Source organism: Loxodonta africana, chromosome 3, assembly GCF_030014295.1.
Source record: "Loxodonta africana isolate mLoxAfr1 chromosome 3, mLoxAfr1.hap2, whole genome shotgun sequence".
NCBI lineage: Eukaryota > Metazoa > Chordata > Mammalia > Proboscidea > Elephantidae > Loxodonta > Loxodonta africana.
The window spans coordinates 141,613,793-141,637,166 of record NC_087344.1 but is presented as its reverse complement, the minus strand read 5'-3'; the positions used below and the strand labels follow the sequence as shown (position 1 = coordinate 141,637,166).

General features: G+C 37.4%; 1 protein-coding gene across 2 annotated transcripts in view; it reads right to left on the bottom strand.

Moving 5' to 3' along the window:
- Positions 1-23,374, bottom strand: part of LOC111752889 (UDP-N-acetylglucosamine transferase subunit ALG14 homolog) — a 363,040-nt gene that overhangs the window by 56,050 nt on the left and 283,616 nt on the right. Inside the window, exon 5 of one of the 2 annotated variants that reach the window (XM_064282231.1) lies at positions 4,048-4,578. The exons of the other annotated variant lie outside the window; for it this stretch is intronic. Coding sequence (XP_064138301.1) covers positions 4,474-4,578 — 105 coding nt within the window. The 3' untranslated portion in view covers positions 4,048-4,473. Of the gene's footprint in view, positions 1-4,047; positions 4,579-23,374 lie in introns of those variants that run through there. 2 annotated transcript variants of the gene reach the window in all.

Sequence of the window (23,374 nt, the reverse complement as noted above, 5' to 3'; positions counted from 1 at the left end):
TTATATTTTTTGTAGATCCTTTCTGGTTTTCTACATAGACACTTATGTCATCTGCAAATATAGATTGTTTTATTTCTTCCTTCTCAATCTGTATACATGTTATTTCATTTTCTTGTCTTATTGCACTTGTTAGGACTTCCACTACAATACTGAATAGGATTAATGAATCAGGACACCCTTGCCATGTTTCTGATCATAGGGGATGTTCACTGAGTTTTAAAAACTAACATTGAAATGGTTAATCCTCAGAGATGCAGAATAAATATGTTTCTGTAATTTTTTTTTCCAGATGGTTCGTTAAAACTCTCAGGTATTCTGAGTCTTCTGAGGCTTACATCATTAGTGGAATATTCAGGACAGAGATGTTTGTCATCCTGTGGACTGCTGTGATACCTACGTTTTATTACTGCATATATAGTGTGTATGGAACAGATGCCTACCTCAGGCTTGGATTGCTAACCCGCTATTCCTGGATTGGTAGTTTTATTGTTTTAGATGTAATAAATATCATACAGGTGATTAGAAATATAATGGAGTAAGTGCATCTACGTCAAGACATCTTGCCTTATCAGACAAAAGAAAGCAACTGGAAGTCTGCCTCATGATTGAGAATTTGATTAAAAAGTGGGATATTGATAAGCAAACTTCATTATAACAGCATTTATATCTGCTGATAGGATGAATTTTTGGCATCTTTTTGTGTTTACTAATCATAAGTATTATTCAGAGTTTCAGTGTCTTTTTTTTTAACTTAGAAAAGAAAAACTTAGTTTTTATTTCAAGATTTCTTTTCTGCTTTTCTTCTGCATTTTAAGGTTTAAATTAAAATTTATAAATACAGTGGTGAATTCTTTTCAGAAACCGGTTAACTCGCATTGGTATTTTTCTCTGTGAAAAGATGACTATGATAATCCACTGCACTTGGTTTTATGTCATTAATTCTGTTGAAAGAATGGGAACTGCTTATAAACCTATAAATAGCTCTCAACATTTTGTTGTACTGTACTTGTTTCTTACCATGACTGTCAATACCCGTGTAGGGTTTGATTTCTGAATTGTTGAAATGTTGTTTTTCTTAGGCTACTAGGCCTGATGTATGTTTCATTTCAGATATGCAGTCATCTATTATTGATGATATAATTTACTCATTTTGGGAATATTTACTTTGCTTAGTCATGGAAAATACTTCATGCATTTTAAGTTTTTTTTGAGATGTCACATTCTTTCTGCTTTTAGCATTTTGTCAAATTATTGACTTTTTATTTTGTAGTAAGTCTTAAGACAGATCCTATAAATCTCCTTAAGAGGTGAATGACCTCTCAAAATGCATGCTGATATATCACTATTTAGGCCAATAGGAGGAATCATTAAGAAAAAAGCTTTAACACTGCTGTCCCTATCTACCTCCCTTGTACTTTTTCTGTGAAAATTATATTGCAGTTGGTCCTCATTTTTCACAGATTCCATACTCATAAATTCACCTACTTGCTAAAATGTATTTGTAACCCTAAAATCAGAGTCCCTGGGTTGTGCAGATAGTTGAAGCACTTGGCTGGTAACCCAAAGGATGGCGATTCAGGTATACCCAGCGGTGCCTCAGAAGAAGGTCCTGGCTGTCTACTTCCAAAAAACCAGCCATTGAAAACCCTGTGGAGCACAATTCTGCTCTGACAAGTCTAGGGTTGGTAAACATCAGCTGGCGTTGACTGCACAGCAAATGGTTTTTTTTTTAAACTCTAAAATTAATAATTGCCATGCTTTCATAGTTACTCACAGATATGCACAGAGTGCCAAAAAAAAATTGAATTGCCTAACGTGTATTACCAGCTGAGGGCTCTGCGTTCTTGTTTCAGCTCTCATACAATAAACAGTGTTCTTTTTCACAGTATTTTGCCATGTTTTTTGTGGGGTGTTTTTTTGTGATTTTGATGTTTAAAACGGCCCCTAAGTTGAAATGCTGTCCAGTGTTTCTATACCCAGGAAGTCTGTGATTTGCCTTAAGGAGAAAATAAATGTGTTAGATAATCCTCGTTCAGGCATGAGTTACAGTACTACTGGGTATGAGTTAAATGTTAATGAATCAACAATATATATATTAAAGTGTCTCTAAGCAGAAGCACACATAAAGCAAGGTCATGTATTGATAAGTTGAGATGCTGTTGTGACCAGAGGCTTGCAGGAAACTAATGCCGTATTCCTCTAGGAGCAGTGATTCAGTGTTTGCTAATTCACTGTTTGTAGTGACTTCACAGAATGTAACTGCTGTGAATAATGAGAATCGACTGCATTTCTATTTATAAAATCTCCCCTGATTTCAGAACCCAACATCATTGGTACGAAAGTCTCATGCAATAAGGATTTCTCATGCTCCTAAGGTAGGCCTCTTCTTAATGAAACTAATACAAAACTATCAGAATTAATGTTTTACTCAGTTTACACCAGTGTTTGCTTAATCAGCATTTTTAATGGTACGCATTTCTATCTTTCCTAGAGGCCAGAAAAAATTTTAAGATAATTTAATCACAAGTGTTCTGATTATCAATATTATTGCCTTATGTGAGTATAAATGCTTAGTGACTCTTTTTTGCTTTGTTTTTGCTTTGTGTGTGTGTGTGTGTATGTATTTGCTTTTGCATTGGTCCTTGCAACCCAAATATAGAATCATAGATTTAGCTATTATTGCCTTTATTTATTTTTCTCAAGTACTTTAATAATTATCTTTACCTAAGGAAAAAAGAATGAATTCAACTGTGGTGAATACTTGAACTTAATTGAACCCACACCCAAAGATCTAATCCATTCAGTTTCTCAGTTGAAAGGAGAATGTTTAACTCACTTTCATGTTCATGTTATGATGAGGAAGGGAGGCTGCCTGAATAAAATCAAGACTTTTGATTTGATTTGATTTTCCAATGCAGATAGAGCTTAGAACATTTAAAGAAAAGAACTGAAATCTCAGTCTAACTAAATGATAAAGTGTGATTGATTGGCTTATACATATATACTTCTTTTTGAAAGACTCAATGTGAAATATAGTCATATGTTCTTTAAGCTGCTAATATTACATCAATTTATTACTAAATGTAGTAGCTTCCATATCATAAGCCAGTGCCGTTGAGTTGGTTATGGCACTTAAATATATATTGGGTGGTTGGAGGGGGTAGGACAGCAAGTGATTTCACCTTGTTCTTGATCTTTTGCAAGAATAATGGCTTTTTAAAAGGAAAGCATTTATATTATAAAACTATTTTGGAAATTCATTCCTTCAGAAAGAAGTAAAACTTAGAAGAAATATTTCTGACTCTTAGTATTTCTATAGTTCTGAAATTGTATTTTAAACTCATCCTCAAAAGAAGATAATATAAACTGTAATATTATTGGACCTACATTTAGCAGTTTTAGTTTTTATAGTTGCTGTGTCATGTTTAAAAGCTCATTTTTACTTTCATTGACATTACCTTTCATTGGGATAACTGCTCACTAAATAAGTGCATTTAGAATACCGAAGTTTTGAACTAATATTTGTTATCCCCTTAGCCAACAAGCCATATTTTATGCTGGTTGCATGATATCTAATTCAATATCCAGTGCTATTTGAAGTCAGATCTTTACAGGAGCTATATACTTTGGTTTTCTCTGATTTTATCCACCTACTGAAGGTACAGATAGTTAATGACAGGACGTATCACTTATTAAATGATGCACTTTTCATTTATTAAACAACGAACTTTTGCTAGACATTTTAGTATTTTGACTGCATGAATTAATTTATTCTATTCAGAATTAATTTATTCTGTTCAGCATTTTGATACTGAACAACTTTGTTAAAATATTTATAGAAAATAAAAGCAAATTGGTATAAAGGTTTAAGCAACTATTTTTGTGGAAAAAGATTAGTGACAACCTTTCATTATAAAGATGTTCTATGAATGTGTAGTATTCTAGAAAATAAAAATTCTTAGGAAACATTAAAATTGAATGAAAATCAACTAAGCATGCAAGACAATAAATTCTGCATTAAATATTTTATTTGGGAGAATTTAAAAGTTACGAGCTTGAGTTTATAAGCACTCCATTTTTGTATCTAAAATCTTTTTGATGAGGATAGTTTGAATTTATTTAAAACTAAAAATGGAGTTACATATGAGTGTAAAGAAAATTAATTCCTGCTTAAATTATGCTTCAATACCTAATCATAAGTTGAAATTGAATTTTATTTCATGGACTAGTCCTGTGTTAACAGAAATAATAATAAGGTTTTACCATCCCTAAAGGTCACTTTGGTACACACTTTGATACTGGGATGACCCAATAACTTTAAGGTCTAGTTGTAAAAACAGCCTAGTTTATAGGTATTTGAGTCAAATTCTTTTATAAATTTTAATAATCCATTTGAGTCAAATCACATTTTTGCTAAAGTATCTGTTTTTAAATTGTACTCTGAGGTGCACTGGGCATTTGGAGACCAGTTCTTCACAGACGAGAGAGCCAGATTTCCTGTTCTTGTGCAGGTAGAAACATGTTCTCATGGAGACAGAGGGGCAGGTATTGCTGTAATGTGCAGGTTTCTTCTGTTTCCTTTGTAAGGGAAATAAACATGTTCCAAAAGACTCTATTAAATAAATGTTTGAACAAATTTCGGTTTCTATGTTGCCCTTAACTCCAAATATATAAATATGCATTTGCATTTGAGTGGTTTAGTCTGTTGGATGAAATTGACAAGTCCAAGCAATTGTTGGCATCATCTGTTATAATTCATGGAAGATTATTTTTGTGCGTTCTGAATGCCATAAGAAGCAAACTGATGTAGTATCATTAGAAGAGTGGCACAGTATTTCTCACAGGTATGGGCCAGCACAGCGGTGAGACCCTCCTGTGTGAAGAGACCCTGGACACACACACCGCCCCAGTCTTGAATACAGTGGCTTGATGACAGACACATTAAAAAGCTACTGAAGTGAGTTCTGACGCAAAACATAGAAGATGTGTGCAAGACCCACAAAAAGCCTGCCAGACCTGGAGGTGGAGGATACATGGCGACTGCTTTTCCCCTAAAATCCTCCCTGGATCCAGGAGGTTTTGTTTATGAATCCCTTCAGCACCTCTATCTCTTCAACAACACCCCAAGGACTTTACCAGCACCCCCTCGCTCACACCAACACCTTTCCTATCTACTTTTGAGATCCACATACACCTGTACGCTTCCCAATCTATTGTGACAAATTTAAAACTTTGCAAGTATGTTCTTTCACTGGAAAAAAGCATTGCAGTAAGTTTAAGTAGAGATCAAACAAACTTCTTTTATTAGGAGGCTAGGGGAAGCCAGCAGTTAGTCACTAATTCCTGTTTATAATATGAGGCAAAGCTAATCATAATATTATGGTTCTATGGAAAAACATCTGTAAAGTGTTTGTATGTGGAACTGGGACAATGGGTTGATCTGGCAAGTGGGAGGGCAGTCAGTAAGACAAGTAGAAATGTAGGAAAAGGCAGTATTCAGAAGTCTAGATCCTAGGCAGGTGCTAGCATGTCCTAGAGTGGGCGGCCTGGGGTGGCAGACTCTTGTCTTTGACAAGTCAGACATGAAAGCCACTTGTGGTATCACGGTGGCTAGCTGCGATCCCTGATCTCAGCCAGGCCTCCTCCTTTCACAGCCCAACACTAAGGCCCAGGGAGGTCGGCTTGCCAAGGTCACAGAGCTGGTTATCAGTAGCTCCCAGTCTAGAACCCACTGCTCCCTCACTCATATGTCACTTCCTGGTACTTTTTCATCGACTTGCACTAACAGAGCATCTGCCAGGTACTTGAAGGACAAGTGAGCGCCCGTCTGCACCCATTATTCCCCCTTGGCTTCCTTCCTGTCCTCAGCTCCTTGGTCAATCCTGACTAAAACTGGAAGTGCTTCACCAGTCACAGCCTCACCACTTGCAGAATGTAGAATTCTGCTGGCCCTGAGGGTGCAAAGAAAACCCTGGTCGTGTAGTGGTTAAGAGCTATAGCTGCTAACGGAAAGATCAGCAGTTCAGATTCACCAGGCACTCCTTTGTTTGTTTTTGGTGGCACAAAGGGTTAAGTGTTCTGCTGCTAACCAAAATGATGGTGGTTCCAATCCACCTTCCCACTCTGACAGAGAAAGGCCTGGCGATCTGCTTCCTTAAAGATCACACCAATAAAACCCCATGGGGGCAGTTCTAGTGTGTTACATGAGTTTGCTTTAAGTAGGAATTGACTCCATGGCCGCTAACAACTGAGGTGATACCGGGCTCCAGAATTCTTCCCTGGGGCCTAATGGCTGCAAGGCAAGAAAAAGAAGGTTGTAGAGAATTCTGAAACAGGCCACGTCCTGATTTTATAACTATAACAACAAGAAAAAATCGTTGTACACTCATGCCCACAATATAACTACGAATTTCAAAAAATATGCTATTTATGTAAACGGCTCATTTAAATTCAAACTTTGGTTATTACAGTGTGTTTAATTTGCTTCAAAATGGAGAAACAGCAGCACCTTAATGTAAGATGTTAGTGCTCTGCATGTTTGTCAGAGTCCCACACAAATTAAGTGACACAGGGAGCTGGTTAAATTACCAGAAGGCTGAAATAACTGCAGTATGTTATTCATGGTTATTTCAAGCCCATCAATTGAGAACCTTATTCAAGGAAAGTTTAACTTAATTTTCCTTTGTTCTAGAGACAGGAGAAAAGAACAAAGCTTTAGGGAGAAATTTCAAAGAATAAGCGATTTAAAATTCAGAAGCACATATACAGCTACGTGATACACTAGTTTGAAAATAATCATTTATTGACAAGCAGTCACATCATGATCTCTCTATGGAATAAATTGTTTTTTTATTCAGATATTTTACTCATTTAGAATGGCGTTCTTCCAAATTAGAGATATTTTTACCTTTACCTAAATTGAACATAGTTGAGGTCCATTATAATGAGGAAAAACACACAGATACAGCCAGAACACGACGACAGCCAGGTCTCCCAAGTTTTCCACCTTTGACAGGCTGCAGTCTTACTGGTTTTCTATTCCTCTCCATTAGTGGAAAATAATTGAGTTTTCCTTTTCTGACAGGTTTTTACTCGCACAGGTTCCAGCTTTCGGAGGTTTTATTGTATAAACATTGGCCACACTTCGAAAATGTGTTGTTGTTAGCTGTCGTCAAGTTGATTCTCATAGCGACCCCAAGTACAACAGAACGAAAGACTGCCCAGTACTGCGCCATTCTCACAATCGCTGCCATTCAGCCACTGTGTCAGTCCATCTCGTTGAGGGTTTTCCTTTTTTCTGATCCTCTATCAACCATGATGTCCTTCTCCAGGGACCAGTCTCCTGATAACATGTCCAAAGTACTTGAAACAAAGTCTCCCCGACCTCACTTCTGAGAACATTTTGGCTTTACTTCCAAGATGGATTTGTTCATTTTTCCGGCAGTACATGGAATATATTCAATATTCTTTACCAACACCATAATTCAAAGGCATCAATTCTTCTTCTGTCTTCCTTACTCACTGTCCAGTATTTGCATGCCTATGAGGTTATTGAAAATATCATGGCTTGAATCAGAAGCACCTGACTCCTCAGGATGACATCTTTGCTTTTTAACATTTTAAGAAGTCTTTTGCAGCAGATTTGCCCAATGCCATGAGTGGTTTGATTTCCTGACTGTTGCTTCCATGGGTGTTGATTGTGGATTCAAGTAAAATGAAATCCTTGACAAATTCAATCTTTTCTCCATTTATCACGATGATGTTTATTGGTCAGTTGTGAGGATTTTTGTTTTCTTTCTTTTGTGGTGTAATCCATACTCTAGGCTGTGGTTTTTCATCTTCATCAGTAAGTGCTTCAAGTCCTCTTCACTTTTAGCAAGAAAGGCTGTGTCATCTGCATATCGAAGGTTCTTAATGAGTCTTCCACTCATGATGCTGCGTTCTTATCCATATAGTCCAATTTCTCGGGTTATTTTCTTAGTATACAGATTGAATAGGTATTGTGAAAGGATACAACCCTGACGCACATCCTTCCTGACTTTAAACCATGCGATATCCCCTCGTTCAGTTGAACCACTGCCTCTTGGTCTAGGTACCGGTTCCGCATGACCACAATTAAGTGTTGTGGAATTCCCATTCTTTGCAATTTTATCCATAATTGTTATGATCCAAACACTCGAATGCCTTTGCATAGTCAGTAAAACACGGGCAAACATCTTTCTGGTATTTTCTGCTTTCAGCCAGGATCTGTGTGACATCAGCAATGATATCCCTTGTTCCATATGCTCTTCTGAATCCAGCTTGAATTTCTGGCAGTTCCCCATCAATATACTGCTGCAGCTGCTTTTGAAAGATCTTCAGCAAAATTTTACTTGCTTGTGATATTAATGATATTGTTCAATAATTTCTGCATTTGGTTGGATCATCTTTCTTGGGACTAGGCATAATACCGATCTCTTCCAGTCAGTCAGCAGGTAGCTGTCTTCTGAATTTTGAGGCATAGATGAGTGAGCACCTCCAGCGCTGCATCTGTTTGTTGAAACATCTCAATTGGTATTCCATTAGTTCCTGGAGCCTTGTTTTTTGCCAATGCCTTTGGTGCAGTTTGGACTTCTTCCTTCAGTACCATCGGTTCCTGATCATTTGCTACTGCCTGAATTGGTTGAATGTCAACCAATTCTTTTTTTATTTATAATGACTATGTATTCCTTTATTCTTTTTTAAAAAATAAAAAGAAGAAAAACCTTCCTGTGCTGTTTAGTATTTTCCCTGTAGCATTCTTCAATATTGCAACTTGAGGCTTGAATTTTTTCTTCAGTTCTTACAGCTTGAGAAATGCCAAGTGTTCTTTCATTTTGGTTTTCTACCTCCAGGTCTTTGCACATGTCACTGTAATAATTTATTTTGCATTCTCAAGGCACCCTTTGAAATCTATTCAGCTCTTGCTTTCACTTTAGCTACTTGATGTTCAAGAGCAAGTTTCAGAGCCTCCTCTGACATTCATTTTGGTGTTTTCTTTCTTTCCTGTCTTTTTAATGACCTGCTGTCTTCATGTATGATGTCCTTCTACAACTCCTCTAGTCATTTGACGTTAGTGTTAAAAGCTTCAAAATCTATTCTTCGGATGGTCCCTAAATTCAGGTAGGATTTGATCTTGTGGACTTGTTTTAATTTTCTTTAGTTTCAACTTGAACTTGCATATGAGCAGTTGGTGGTCTGGCCCCTGGCCTTGTTCTGACTGACGATTTTGAGCTTACCACAGATGCAGTTGATTTGATTCCTCTGTATTCTCCCTGGCGAGGTCCACTTGTATAGTCACTGTTCATGTTCGTGAAAAAAAGGTATTTGCAATGAAGAACTCACTGGTCTTGCAAAATTCTGTCATGTGATCTCCCATACCGTTTCTATCACCAAGGCTGTATTTTCCAACTACCAATCAGTCTTCTTTCTATCCAGCTTTCACATTCCAATCACTACTAATTATCAATGCATCCTGATTGCATGTTTGATCAATTTCAGACTGCAGAAGCTAGTAAAAATCTTCAGTTTCTTTATCTTTGGCCTTAGTGGTTTGTGCATAAATTTGAGTAATAGCCATATTAAATGATCATCCTTGTAGGTGTATGGATATTTTCCCATCACTGACAGCATTGTCCTTCAGGATAGATCTTGAAATGTTCTTTTTGACGATCAATGCAATGTTATTCCTCTTCAAGTTGTCATTCCTTGCACAGTAGACCATATGACTGTCTGTCATGGATTGAATTGTGTCCCCCCAAAAATATGTGTCAGTTGGGTACCATGATTCTTAGTACTGTGTGGTTGTCCTCCATTTTGTGATTGTAATTTTATGTAGAGAGGATTAGGGTGGGATTGTAACACCACCCTTATTCAGGTCACCTCCCCAATCCAAAGTAAAGGAAGTTTCCCTGGGGTGTGGCCTGCACCACCTTTTATTTCTCAAGAGATGAAAGGGAAGCAAGCAAAGAGTTGGGGACCTCATACCACCAAGAAAGCAGCACCAGGAGCAGAGCACATCCTTTGGACATGAGGTCCCTTTGCCTGAAAAGGTCCTTGACCAGGGGAAGATTGAGGACAAAGACCTTCCTCCAGAGCTGACACAGAAAGAAAGACTTCCTCTGGAGCTGATGCCTGTATTTGGACTTGTAACCTACCAGACTGTGAGAAAATATATTTCTCTTTGTTAAAGCCATCCACTTATGGTACTTCTGTTATGGCAGCACTAGATGACTGTCCGATTCAAAATGGCCAATACCAGTGCATTTCAGGTCATAATGCCTAGGATATCCATGTTAATATGCTCCATTTCATTTTTTAAATTTTTATTGTGCTTTAAGTGAAAGTTTACAAATCAAGTCAGTCTCTCATACAAAAATTTATATATACCTTGCTATATACACCTAATTGTTCTCTCCCTAATGAGAGAGCACACTCCTTCCCTCTGCTATCTCTTTTCATATCTATTTGGCCAGCTTCTTACCTCCTCTGCCCTCTCATTTCCTCTCCAGACAGGAGATGCCAACATAGTCTCACTTGTCTACTTGATCCAAGAAGCTCATTCTTCACCGGTACCATTTTCTATCCCATTGTCCAGTCCAATCCCTGTCTGAAGAGTTGGCTTCGGAATGGTTCCTATCTTGGGCTAGCAGAAGGTTTGGGGACCATGACCACCGGGGTGCTTCTGTCTCAGTCAGACCATTAAGTCTGGCCATTTTATGAGAATTTGGGGTCTGCATCCCACTGCTCTCCTACTCCCTCAGGGGTTCTCTGTTGTGTTCCCTGTCAGGGCAGTCATCCCTTGTAGCCGGGCACCATCTAGTTGTTCTAGTCTCAGGCTGATGTAGTCTCTGGTTTATTTGGCCCTTTCTGTCTCTTGGGGGCATAATTAACTTGTGTCTTTGGTGTTCTTCATTCTCCTTTGCTTCAGGTGGGTTGAGACCAATTGAGGCATCTTAGATCGCCCCTTGGTAGCATTTAAGAACCCAGATGCAACTTTCCAAGGTGGGATGAAGAATGTTTTCTTAACAGATTTTATTATGCCAATTGACTTTGATGTCCCCTGAAACCGTGGTCCCCAAAACCCTGCCACTGCTATGCTGGCCTTCGAAGAGTTCAGTTTATTCAGGAAACTTCTTTGCTTTTGGTTTAGTCCAGTTGTGCTAACCTCTCCTTCACTGTGTGTTGTCATTCCCGTCACCTAAAGTAGTTCTTATGAACTATCTAATTAGTGGATACCCCTCACCCATCCTTCCTTCCTCCCCACTCTCGTAACCATCAAAGCATATTTTTTTCTCTGTTTAAACTATTTTACAAGTTGTTATAATAGTGGACTTATACAATATTTGTCTTTTTGCAGCTGACTGATTTCACTCAGCATAATGCCTTCCACATTCCTCCATGTTATGAAATGTTTCACAGATTCCTCACTGTTCTTTATCAATATGTAGTATTCCATTGTGTGAATATACCATAGTTTATATATCCATTCATCTGTTGATGGACACCTTGGTTGCTTCCATCTTTTTGCTGTTGTAAACAGTGCTGCAGTGAACATGGGTACGCATATATCTGTTCGTGTAAAGGCTCTTATTTCTCTAGGATATATTCCAAGGAGTGGGATTGCTGGATCGTACGGTAGTTCTATTTCTAGCTTTTTTTAGGAGGTGCCTAATTGATTTCCAAAGTGGTTGTTCCATTTAACTATCCCACCAAAAGCGTATAAGTGTTCCAGTCTCTCCACAACCTCTCTGACATTACTTTGTGTTTTTTGGATTAATGCCAACCTTGTTGGAGTGAGATGGAATCTCATTGTAGTTTTGATTTGCACTTCTCTAATGGCTAATGATCATGAGCATTTCCTCATATATCTGTTAGCTACCTGAATGTCTTCTTTAGTGAAGTGCCTGTTCATATCCTTCACCAACTTTTTAATTGGGTTATTCGTCTTTTTGTAGTTGAGTTTTTGCAGTATCATGTAGATTTTAGAGATCAGGTGCTGATCAGAAATGTCATAGCTAAAAACTTTTTCCCAGTCTGTAGGTAATCTTTTTGCTCTTTTGGTGACGTCTTTGGATAAGCATAGGTGTGTTATTTTTAGGAGCTCCCATTTATCTAGTTTCTCTTCTGCATTGTTAGTAATGGTTTGTATACTGTTTATGCCATGTATTCGGGCTCCTAATGCTGTCCCAGTTTTTTCTTCCATGATCTTTATTGTTTTAGATTTTATATTTAGGTCTTTGATTCATTTTGAGTTATTTTTTGTGCATGGTGTGAGGTATGTGTCTTTCTTCATTTTTTTGCAGATGGCTATCCAGTTATGCCAGCACCATTTGTTAAAAAGACTGTCTTTTCCCCCATTTAACTGACTTTGGGCCTTTGTCAAATATCAGCTACTCATATGTGTATGGATTTATATCTGGATTCACAATTCTGTTTCATTGGTCTATGATCTGTTGTTGTACTAGAACCAGGCTGTTTTGACTACTGTGGTGGTATATTAAAAAAAACAAAAACCCATCGCCATGGAGTCAGTTCTGACTCATAGTGACCCTATAGGACAGAGAAGAACTGCCCCATTGAGTTTCTAAGGAGCGCCTGGCAGATTTGAACTGCTGACCCTTTGGTTAGCAGCCGTAGAACTTAGCCACTATGCCACCAGGCTTTCCGGCAGTATAATAGGTTCTAAAATTAGGTAGAGTGAGGCCTCCCACTTTGTTCTTCTTTTTCAATAATGCTTTACTTATCCGGAAACCCTCCAAGGCCATGAGGATGGCTACAGGTGCTCAACAGGGCCTATCTCAGGCCCAGGGAAATCACCAGCTGCTGAAGCTGCCTTGGGGGCGGGGAGGGGGGGGAGGCGGGGTGCAGTAAAACATATGCAAGTACTTAGCTTTTGCCGAGAGCACCGTTATTCTCTGGTTCCGGAGGTGTGAGTAGGCTGTGCGGCTGTCTTCTTCTCCCTGAGGAAACTGCATCTGAATGCTACTACCAGACCACTGCAGCAGCTCCCAGGAATGATGTCTGAGGGCTCCCGGCAATTCAGGCCTGGTAATTCCTCTCCACTTCTGAACCTCCTCTTCCTCCACTTGCTGCTCAGTTCATTTTCTAACTTGGTCTTTGATGTTCAGGGCTCCTAGCTTATCGGAAAGATACTCGTTTCACTTGTTTTTTTGGGTCTTTGTTGTAGGAGGGCTCGCTGGAAGTATCTGTCTATTCTGCCATCTTGGCCCCGCTCCCTCTATTTCATTTTTGATGATTAGCAATTTTCCCAGATTCATACTTTATACATTCCACATTCCTATTCATAAAGGATGTTTACAGCTGTTTCTTCTGAGTCATGCCACATCAGGAAATGAAGGTCCTGAACGCATGACTCCATCGATATCATTAAGGTTGATTCTATTTTGAGGAGGCAGCTCTTCCCCCGTTGTGTCTTGAGTTCCTTCCAACCTGAGGAGCTCATTTCCCAGCATTATATCAGACAATGTTCCACTGCTATTCCTACGGTTTTCACTGGCTAATTCTTTTCAAAATAGACCATCAGAGCCTTCTTCCTAGTCTGTCTTAGCCTGGAAGCTTGACTGAAATGTGTCTGCCATGGCTGGCCCTGCTGGTATTTGAATACCAGTGGCATAGCCTCCAGCATCACAACAACATGCAAGCCCCCAAACTGATGTGTTGTTGAACAGCCCTGGTGGCACAATGGTTAAACAGTTGGCAGCTAACTGAAAGTTTGGTGGTTCGAACCCATCACCCGCTCTGTGGGAGAAAGATGTGCCAGTCTACTTCTGTAAAGATTTACTGCCCTGGAAACCGTATGGGACAGTTCTACACTGTCCTATAGCATCACGGTGAGTCAGAATCTCCTCAACAGCAGTGGGTTTTGCATTGGGTTCTTTATACCTGTGAATATAATCCCATTTGGGAATGGGTTTTCTTTGTTAATGAGGCAGTACTAGTGTAGGATGTGTTTTATGTCAATCGGTTTTGAGATGTCTCATAGCAACCAACTCCAGGGCAGTGGGCTTGGTTTTTGTTTCATTTACTTTGGAGATATAGAAGAGCAGATTAAGCCAGCAAGGAGGCGAGCACAAATGGAGGGGAAGATACATGCCATGTAATTGCCAAGAACCTTTTTGAGGAGTGGACAGCGAGACAGATCCCTGCCCTTGAGCCCGTGCTCTGAATTCAGCCTTATAGCCTCTGAAATTGTGAAAATAAATTTCTGTTCTTAAAGCCACCTATGCAGTACTTCTGTTATAGCAGGAGTAGATAACTAAGACAGAGTGCCTTGGGACTCGGTTCTTAGACCGCTTCTATTGTCTACCTGCCCTTGATCCATGGGGGACCTCACCCAGTTTCATCTTTTGAGTGATGTGGGGTCCCCAGAGTCGGGATCTACTGTATCACAACAGATTTGGTTTTTGGGTTTTATTGTTGTAAGCTGCCATCGAGTAAGCCCCTGACTCACAGTGATCCCATGTGTTACAGAGTCGAACTGCTCCATAGGATTTTCTTGGCTATAATTTTTTTTCTCTATTTTTATTTTGTAATTCTACTTTATATGAAGGATTACAGAAGAAACTAGTTTCTCATTAAACAGTTACTAAACACATTGTTTTATGACACTGTTTAACAACCGCATGACATATCAACACTCTTCATTCTCAATCTAGGGTTCCCTACTACCAACTTTCCTGTTCCCTCCTGCCTTCTAGGCCTTGCCCCTGGGTTGGTGTGCCCCTTTAGTCTTGTTTATTTTATGGGTCTGCCTAATCTTTGGCTGAAGGGTGAACCTCAGGAATGACTTCATTCCTAAGCTAAAAGGGTGTTTGGTGGCATACTCTCAGGGTTTCTCCAGTCTCTGTCAGAACAGTAAGTCTGGTAGTTTTTTGTGAGTTAGAATTTTGTTCTACGTTTTCCTTCAGCACTGTCTGGGACCCTCTATTGTGATCCCTGTCAAAGGAGTTGGTGGTGGTAGCCAGGTACCATCTAGTTGCACTGGACCCAATCTGGGGGAGGCCGTGGTAGATGTGGTCTATTAGTACTGTGGACTAATCTTTCCATTGTATCTTTAGTTTTCTTCATTCTCCCTTGCTCCTGAAGGGGTGAGACCAGTGTTGTATCTTAGATGGCTGCTCACAGGTTTTAAAGCCCCAGATGGTATTCACCAAAGTAGAATGTAAAACGTTTTCTATATAAACTTCTATGGTAATTGAGCTAGATGTTCCCCTAGACCATGGTCCCCATAGCCCTCAGCCCAGGAATTTGGTCCCTCAGGGAGTTTGGATGTAAAGATTGTTTCTTTTTTGTGTGTAAACCTTTTCATGTGTTTTGACAGTAGCAGTCTCATAAAATATTTGTCCTTTTGTGATTGATGGATTTCACTCAGCATAGTTGTCTATAATTTTTACAGGAGCAATGACCAGGCCATTCTTCCATGGAGTCACTGGGTGGATTTGAACCAAAAATCTTTAGATTAGCAGCTGATTGCCAATCGCTTGTGCCATCCACGTTCCTTGTTTTAAGTACCACCATCTAAACACAGAGGACTCCAAAATTTATATTCCAGATCAGACTTCTATTCTGAACTCCAGAATCATAGATTCAACTGAATACACAACATCTTCACTTACCTGTTAACACACTTCTCACAGTTAGCCCACTGCTCCGTTGTATAATCATCCCCATCTCAGTTAAGTGGCAACTCAACTTTTCTGGTAGCTCAGCCTGAAAAACTGAGGATCATCCTCCATTCCTCTTTTTTTCTCTCACCCCACATCTTGTCTGTTAGCAAATCCTATTAACCCTTAACTTTGCCTTGAAAATATATCCAGAACCCAACCACTTCCCATTACATCCACTACTGCTATCCTGGTCCAAGCTACACTGATGTCTCAATTAGATTACTGCAGTAGCTTCTCAGTTTGTTTCCATGCTTCTGCCTTTGCCCCCTTTAGTTTATACAATCACCAAATCAATCCTAATAAAATTCACATCAGGTTATGTCACTCCTCTACAAAAGCATTCCAATGGCTCCCATTTTAATTAAGGAGAAAAATCTAAGTTGAAAAATGGACCTCAAAGCCTTAAAAGATCTGAGTTCAACACCCTCACCCCTTACCTTTATGACCTCATATCCGGCTTAGTTCTCCCTCTTTACTTTGTTCTGGCCACACTGACTTCCTTGTTATTTCTCAAACATGGTAGGTGCAGCCCAACCTCAGGCATTAGTTTGCAGTTACCACTTCCTTTGCCAAGAATTCTCTTTCCCCAGATCACTTTATATTTCACCCCCTTCAGGTCTTTGTTCAAAGGTCACTTTTTCTGGCCATTCTACCTGAAATTGTTATCTCCCTCCTATTTCCAAAACTCCCTAGTCCCCTTTCTTGATTTTTGTCTCTCCTTAGCATTACCACTACCACATTACACATTTTACTTAACTGTGTTGTTTATTGTCAGTTCCCCTCGCCCTCTGCTCCCATTAGAATGTAGGCATAATGAAGGCAGGGATTTTTTGGATTTTCTTGGTATGCTTTATCCAGTATTGAATCCCTAGTACCCAGTGAGCAAAAAATACTTGTTAAATAAATGAGTGAATGCTAACTTCACAGTTATGAAAGAAAAATACCAATCTGGAATTCTAAATGCAACAGAATTCAGTCAAAGCAAGGAGAAAAACAAGACATATTTTTAGGCAAAGAAACAAAAAAATATGGAAAGAATCACTTACGGGTCCTCCATGAAAGAATAAATAAAAGACATTTCTGGAAGAAAGACACTGAGCCCTAACGGAAGGAGTAGAATATCAGAAGTAACGTAAGCAAAGAAAGTGCTATGTAAATAAAAACACAACAATAATAATACTTAATTTAAGTGGTATAAAAACGAGGTGCTTCCAAAGAATTAATAATATATAAGCTGGGAGGAAGTTACCACAACTCAAGCATTCTGAATTCCTGGCTTTTTAGAAGCAGGATGGAGATACTAGTTTTTTCAAGTCTGGTATGCCTGTTAACAATTTAGAGATAACTTCTAAGAGAATAGAATTATCATTTCCCTTCTAAGAAGCGGGGAAAAGGGTGGATAAAAGAGCTCATTAAATCCAGATAGAAGATTGGGGCGGGAGAGGGGGGGAAGTAAAGGTATTGTAAGTAAAATGACAAACAAAAATAAGATAGTAGAAATAAACCTAATACATCCATAATCACGATAAATGTACCAAACAATAAACATAAACGCAACAAACATGTCCCTTAGATAATATTTGGAGGTTTGAATTTTAAAAACTCACTATATGCCATTTATAAAACATACACCTAAATCATAATGACACACAAGTTAACCAAAAATAGCCAGATTGGAAAATATATAGTATGCAAACACTAAAAAAAAAGAAAAGCTGACATTACTACTAATATCAGATAACATAGATTTTAATGAAAAAAGCATTACTAAGGATAAAGTAGGTCACTTAATGATAAAAATAACAATGCAGTCTAAATAATCAAATTTGAACTAGAATGCAATATAACATACAGAAAACTGACAAACACAAAGAGAAAATGACAAATTTAGAATCAGACTTCTTACATACCTCTCTCAGTAATGAATAGATCAAGCAGTCAAAAAATTAATAAAGATGTAGGAGACTTGGACAATGGAATAAATAATATTATGGACACAAATAACTTTCAACCAAACAATAGGGAGTATAATTTTTCTACAAGCACAAAAAGATTTACCAAAATTGACCACAGACTAGGCCACAAAGCAAGTCTCAACAAATAACAAGAGCTTCTCTTATAAAGAACATATTCTGTCCCCACAGTCAGCATGGATTTTTTTTTTCCAGTCCATTTATATACTACATACAGAGATACATCTAAAACATAAAAACACATAAAGGTAGCAAAAACAAGGACAGAAAGCTAGGGTAGTCATATTAATATCAGAAAAATATAGACTTTAAGAAAAAAGGTTTTAAGGATAAAATTGGTCACTAAATACTGTAATGACAAAAAGTTCAATTACCAAGTAGAATCTAATAATTCTAAACTTAAATGCATGCAATAAAATAGCCCGCAAAGTAAACGAAGCAAATACTGACACAACTACAAGATGAAATTAAACTTATCATCAGAGACGGAAATGTCAGTATACTTATTTCAGGAGTCAGTGAGTCATGCATACAAAAATATTAGCAAAGTCACGTTAGATTTGAACAGCACAATTAATATACTTGATTTAATGGTCATATTCAATGGACACACCAATGAAAGAACACATATTTTTCTCGAGAACAATGGAAATTTCAACTACTAAAAAAACTGGGTCTCATACTGACCAATTTTCTCACTACATTGGAATAAAATTAATAATAAAAAAATTTATGTGTAGAAATTTTAAAAAATGCTTTGAAATAATTAGTGGGCCAAAGAAGAACTAATAATTGAAATTTTAAAACACTTAGAAATGAATGATAATGAAAATATATCAAAATTTCTGAGGTACAATTAAGATGTTACCTAAAGAACAATTTATAGCCAGAAATACTTACATACGAAAATAAAAAAAGGCTGAAAATCAATGGCTAAAGGTACAACTTAAGACATTAGAAAAAGAACAGCAAAATAAACATGCAAAAGTAGACAATTATAAAAATGAAATTAAAACAGAAAATAAGACACAAGAAAGAAAGAAAAAAAAGCTAAACGTGGAAAAGAATAATATAATTAGCAAATCTCTGGCCTGAAGTAGGAAACGTAATTAATGAAAAAAAGGGAACAAGCCCCAAATACAGCAGAGATTTAAAAACTAACAAGAGAACATTTAAAAAATCTTTTTTGCCTATATATTTGCAAACTTAAAGTGGACGTATTTCTAGAAAAATATCTTAGAAACACTGATTCAAGAAGAAACAAATAGAGCACATCAGGCCCAGGTGGTTTTATAGACAAAGTTCTACAAAAGTTTAAAGAAAAACTAATTCCATTCTTACATAAATTTCTGCAGAAGATAAAAAGTTAGGGACATTTCACAACTCATCTAATGAAGCCAGTATAACCTTGATACCAAAACCAAAGAACATGATGACAAAGGAAAAAGCATTAAAGGAGACCTAAATAATGGAGACAGATTATGGTCCCGGACGGAAAGACATCACCATAAAGACGGAACTTCTCCCCAAGCAGATGTATAGATTCAATTCATTTCTAATCAAAATAGCCAAAGGGTTCGCAGTGAACTTGTCAGAACTATTTCTAAAACTTACGTGGAAGAGAAAGAACATTAAGATACTCCTGAAGAGCGATTACATGACTCTTTTAACAGGTAACGGAAGTGGCTTTTTATCTAGTGCAAACTCTATGATTTTATGAATAAACATATATCACACACACACACACACAAAGAACCATACGCTTGTTTCAGATTACGTACTAATCTGACGTAAAGGCACACTGAGTAACAGATCTCATTTGTAACTTGGGGACTGTCTGTATTTAAAGAATTTCTATTATGTGTCAGGCACTGTTTCAAATGCTAAGATTAATGGACAAATGTGAAAATTTTTGAAAAAAAGAAAAACTTCTGAGGAATAAAACTGAGGGAACTTGGTTTAGGGATAGACAAATGAACCAGTCAGCAGAATAGAGAGCTCAGAAACAGACCTAAGCCTACCTAGAAACTTGATATACAACAGAGGTGGCACTGCAGATCAGAGGGAAAATGACTTGTCAATGAATGGTGCTGGGCTGGGACAGCTATTTTTCCATACACAAATTAGATCCCTTGTAAACATTACCCAGAGAAGTCAATTAGTGGTGTATCAAAGACAAATGTGAAAAGCAAAACATAAAAATCATAGAAACTATCATAATCACATAACTTTATGACTCTGGGGTCCTAAAGGAAAACAAAAATTTGGAGGATGAAAGGAAAACATAAACGCAAAAATATAAAACTTCTGTCCATCATAAACAGTGAAAGGATAGGTAGGGAGAAAATATATACAATATATATAATCTGACAAAAGATTGGTTTACAGGATAAATAAAGATCTCCTACAAATCAATAATAAAAAGACCAACAGAAAAATGGGCAAAGTCAACAACAGGCACTTCAAAAAAGAGACAAGATCCTCAAACTTATTAATAATTAATACCACAGTGAGATACCATTTTATACCCATCCAGATTAAAAAAAAAATAGACAGTACCAAGTGTTGACAAGGAACTTTTATCTCATGTTGTTGGCAGTGTAAATCTGTAGGGAATGTAAATCTGTAGGGGAGAAACAGAAAGTATCTTGAAAAGTTAAAGATGCACGGGCCCTGTAACCCAGCTGCTCTACTCCTAGACATATACCTTGAGAACCTCTTCCACATGTACAGGATACTCCTATAAGAATACTCAAAGCAGCAGTGTTTTCACAGCTAAGCCCCTGAAATAACTATAAATTGTGTCCTGTTCATTTGAAAAAGGATGAATTACAGCTAATACATGAATACAGATGAGTCTCAAAACCAAAAAATGGAGTAAACACACCAACTCACAGAAGAACATCTATGATAAGATTTATTTTTAACTTCAAAAACATAAAACACATATTAAGGATATTTGCATTGTACATGGGAGGGGACATAAAACAAGAGAATTACAAATATGTAATTCAGAAGAATGGTTACCCTTTTCCCAGAGGCTACAAAGGTATTGAAAATTATCTCTGTCTTAAGCTGAATGGTGGTTTTTAAAAGAAAACATCACATATATTCTTTTGTTTATATGAAATATAATACAAATATAAAGATAAACATGATCTATGGCTTGCCCCCCCAATACTAATACATAACAAAATAATTATTGAAAGCTTTTGACTCCTTCCAGATTTTACTGAATCTAGAATAGACTAAAACTTTTTACATTAGCCTTCCTCTATCTCAGGTATCCTTTATTTAATAAATCTCATGATGATATTATCAACAGTTGCATAGTCTTAACTTATTGCTCTTTCTTGTATACGCTGTTTTCTTTTGAATTTCTTTCATCTTCTACTTGTCTCAAGTATTTCCTTGAGTGTTTTTTTCTAGAAAGGTTACATGGGTAGTATATTTCCAAGCTTTCCATATTTGAAAATATCTCTGTCGTGACATTATACAATCCAACATACCCAACAATTTCACTGCATATAAAATTCTAATGCCACAATCTTTTCCCCTCCAACCAAAAAAAACCGAGTGCCGTCGAGTTGATTGCAACTCGTAGCGACCCTATAGGACAGAGTAGAACTGCCCCATAGAGTTTCCAAAGAGTGCCTGGCAGCTTTGAACTGCCGACCCTTTGGTTAGCAGCGGTAGCACTTAACCACTCTGCCACCAGGGCTTCCAAACAGAAGTCTGTAAATACTATTCTGTTCCGTTCTAGCAATTAGAAGTCCAGATAAGAAGCCTGATGCCAGTTTGATTCTCTTTCCTTAGAATTCTTGAATTTTAGCCAGGTCTCCCCTAGATGTTAGTTTTTCATTATTTTTTCTGGAACTTGGTGAACTCATAGGATCTTTCTTCAGTTTAGGATCATTTTCTTTTATATCTACTTCTATCATTCCTGGCATGTCATTATTTTATTTTTTTCTTTTTCCTAGGAATTCTGGGAGAATTACTTTAGCTTGACTTCTGATACATAAATACATTTTTCAGCTATATTTAATCTGATCATTAATACACAAATTTTTTTATTTTGATTTTTTGGTTTGTTTTAATTCCCAAGAACTTTCTTGTTTGAGATTGTTTCTTTTGTAAAACATACTATTCTTGTTTAATCAATGGGGTATCTCCTTGGATTTCAATGAAATTATGAAATAAAAATATTTAATGTTTTAATAATTATGGCACTGACTTTTTTGCTTTGAAACTGTTGAATCTCTTCATAATTTAAGACCATGTTTCATTTTCAGCTTATAATTACAAATGATAGCCTGATGGAACTTCCTGTAATGATGAAAATGTTCTATTCTGCACTGTCCAGTATATTAGTGACTAGCTACATGTGGCTATTAAGCACATGAAATGTGGTTAGCACAACAGAGGAACCAAACTTTTTATTTTATTTACTTAAATGACATGGCTACGGTACTGAATACTGAACGTCTAGATTATTCGGTATTCTTGGCTGATATGGGCTCTGCCACAAATATATCAATCACTATTGATTTCTTCAGCAAGATACATACCCCCACACTCCTATCTGGTGAGCTCCATGGGAGGTACAGAAGATGGTTGAAAGGGGCAGCAGTGTAACTGCCCTAAGATGTAATGGAGAAAGAGACCAGCAGGTGGACTTACCCTTTTAGCAGCACTTGGTGAGAAAGTCTTTCTCCCCAGTGTAGCAGAGAAGGGTGGCCAGCAGAAAGGATAATAGGTATGTTAAGCTACCCCCCATTAAGGGTTCGCTTCTGTATCTCTGTGGAAACTCTTCCCAGCTTTAGATTCATGAGCAGAGACCCTATAGGACTGAGATAGAGTTTTATCACTAACAGTGGTTGCACTGTTCCAGCAGGAAGTGAAATAGAGTTTCTTAGTCCTACACTGTGGTGCCACTTTTACAATGAGAAAAATAATAGCACATAAAAAAATCCAGTCTTTGGCATTCTTATTAACGTGAATTAAAACCAATTTGCTAAGTTCTAAAGTGTCACAATCTACACTATATAATAATCTTCCAAATGTTTCACTAAACTGAAATAATTCAGCATATAAACAAATATGCTAGACTTGCAGGGAAATATTAAACATGCATGCCAAATAAAACCCTGAACCTGCAAATTGGATGCAACTTCAGAGAGCAAAAAAGAATGTGTATATGAAGAATTTGGTAATAACAAGGACACTTGTTACTTAGGTTAAAAAACAATACAAAGTTTATAATTATTTTCACCCTTAAAAAATAAAAATACACACACACGTTCTACGTGGTGTATACCACTGGTAAATTATATTATTTTTTACATTCTTCTTATGTGAAGAATCACAATTATTTTCTCCAAATTCTTTTTCAGTTATCAAATATACTCTAGAATAAGAGACTAAATTTACTGATGCCATGGATAAAAATTCTCATGGCATTCTTTTCTGACTGAGATTTTTGAATTAGGGGAAAAAAATGCACAGAAGAGGAGAGAGGTCTGTGCAGGAAAACCACGGGCTCTGAGTCAGACATTTAGGAAGGTTCTGCAACATATTATTATGACCTTGACCAAGTTATTTCTGCCTCTGACGTCACAGTTCTCATTTGTAAAATGAGGATACTATTATCGGTCTCACAATTACTGAAAGGACCAGTTACCGGCACACTGAATG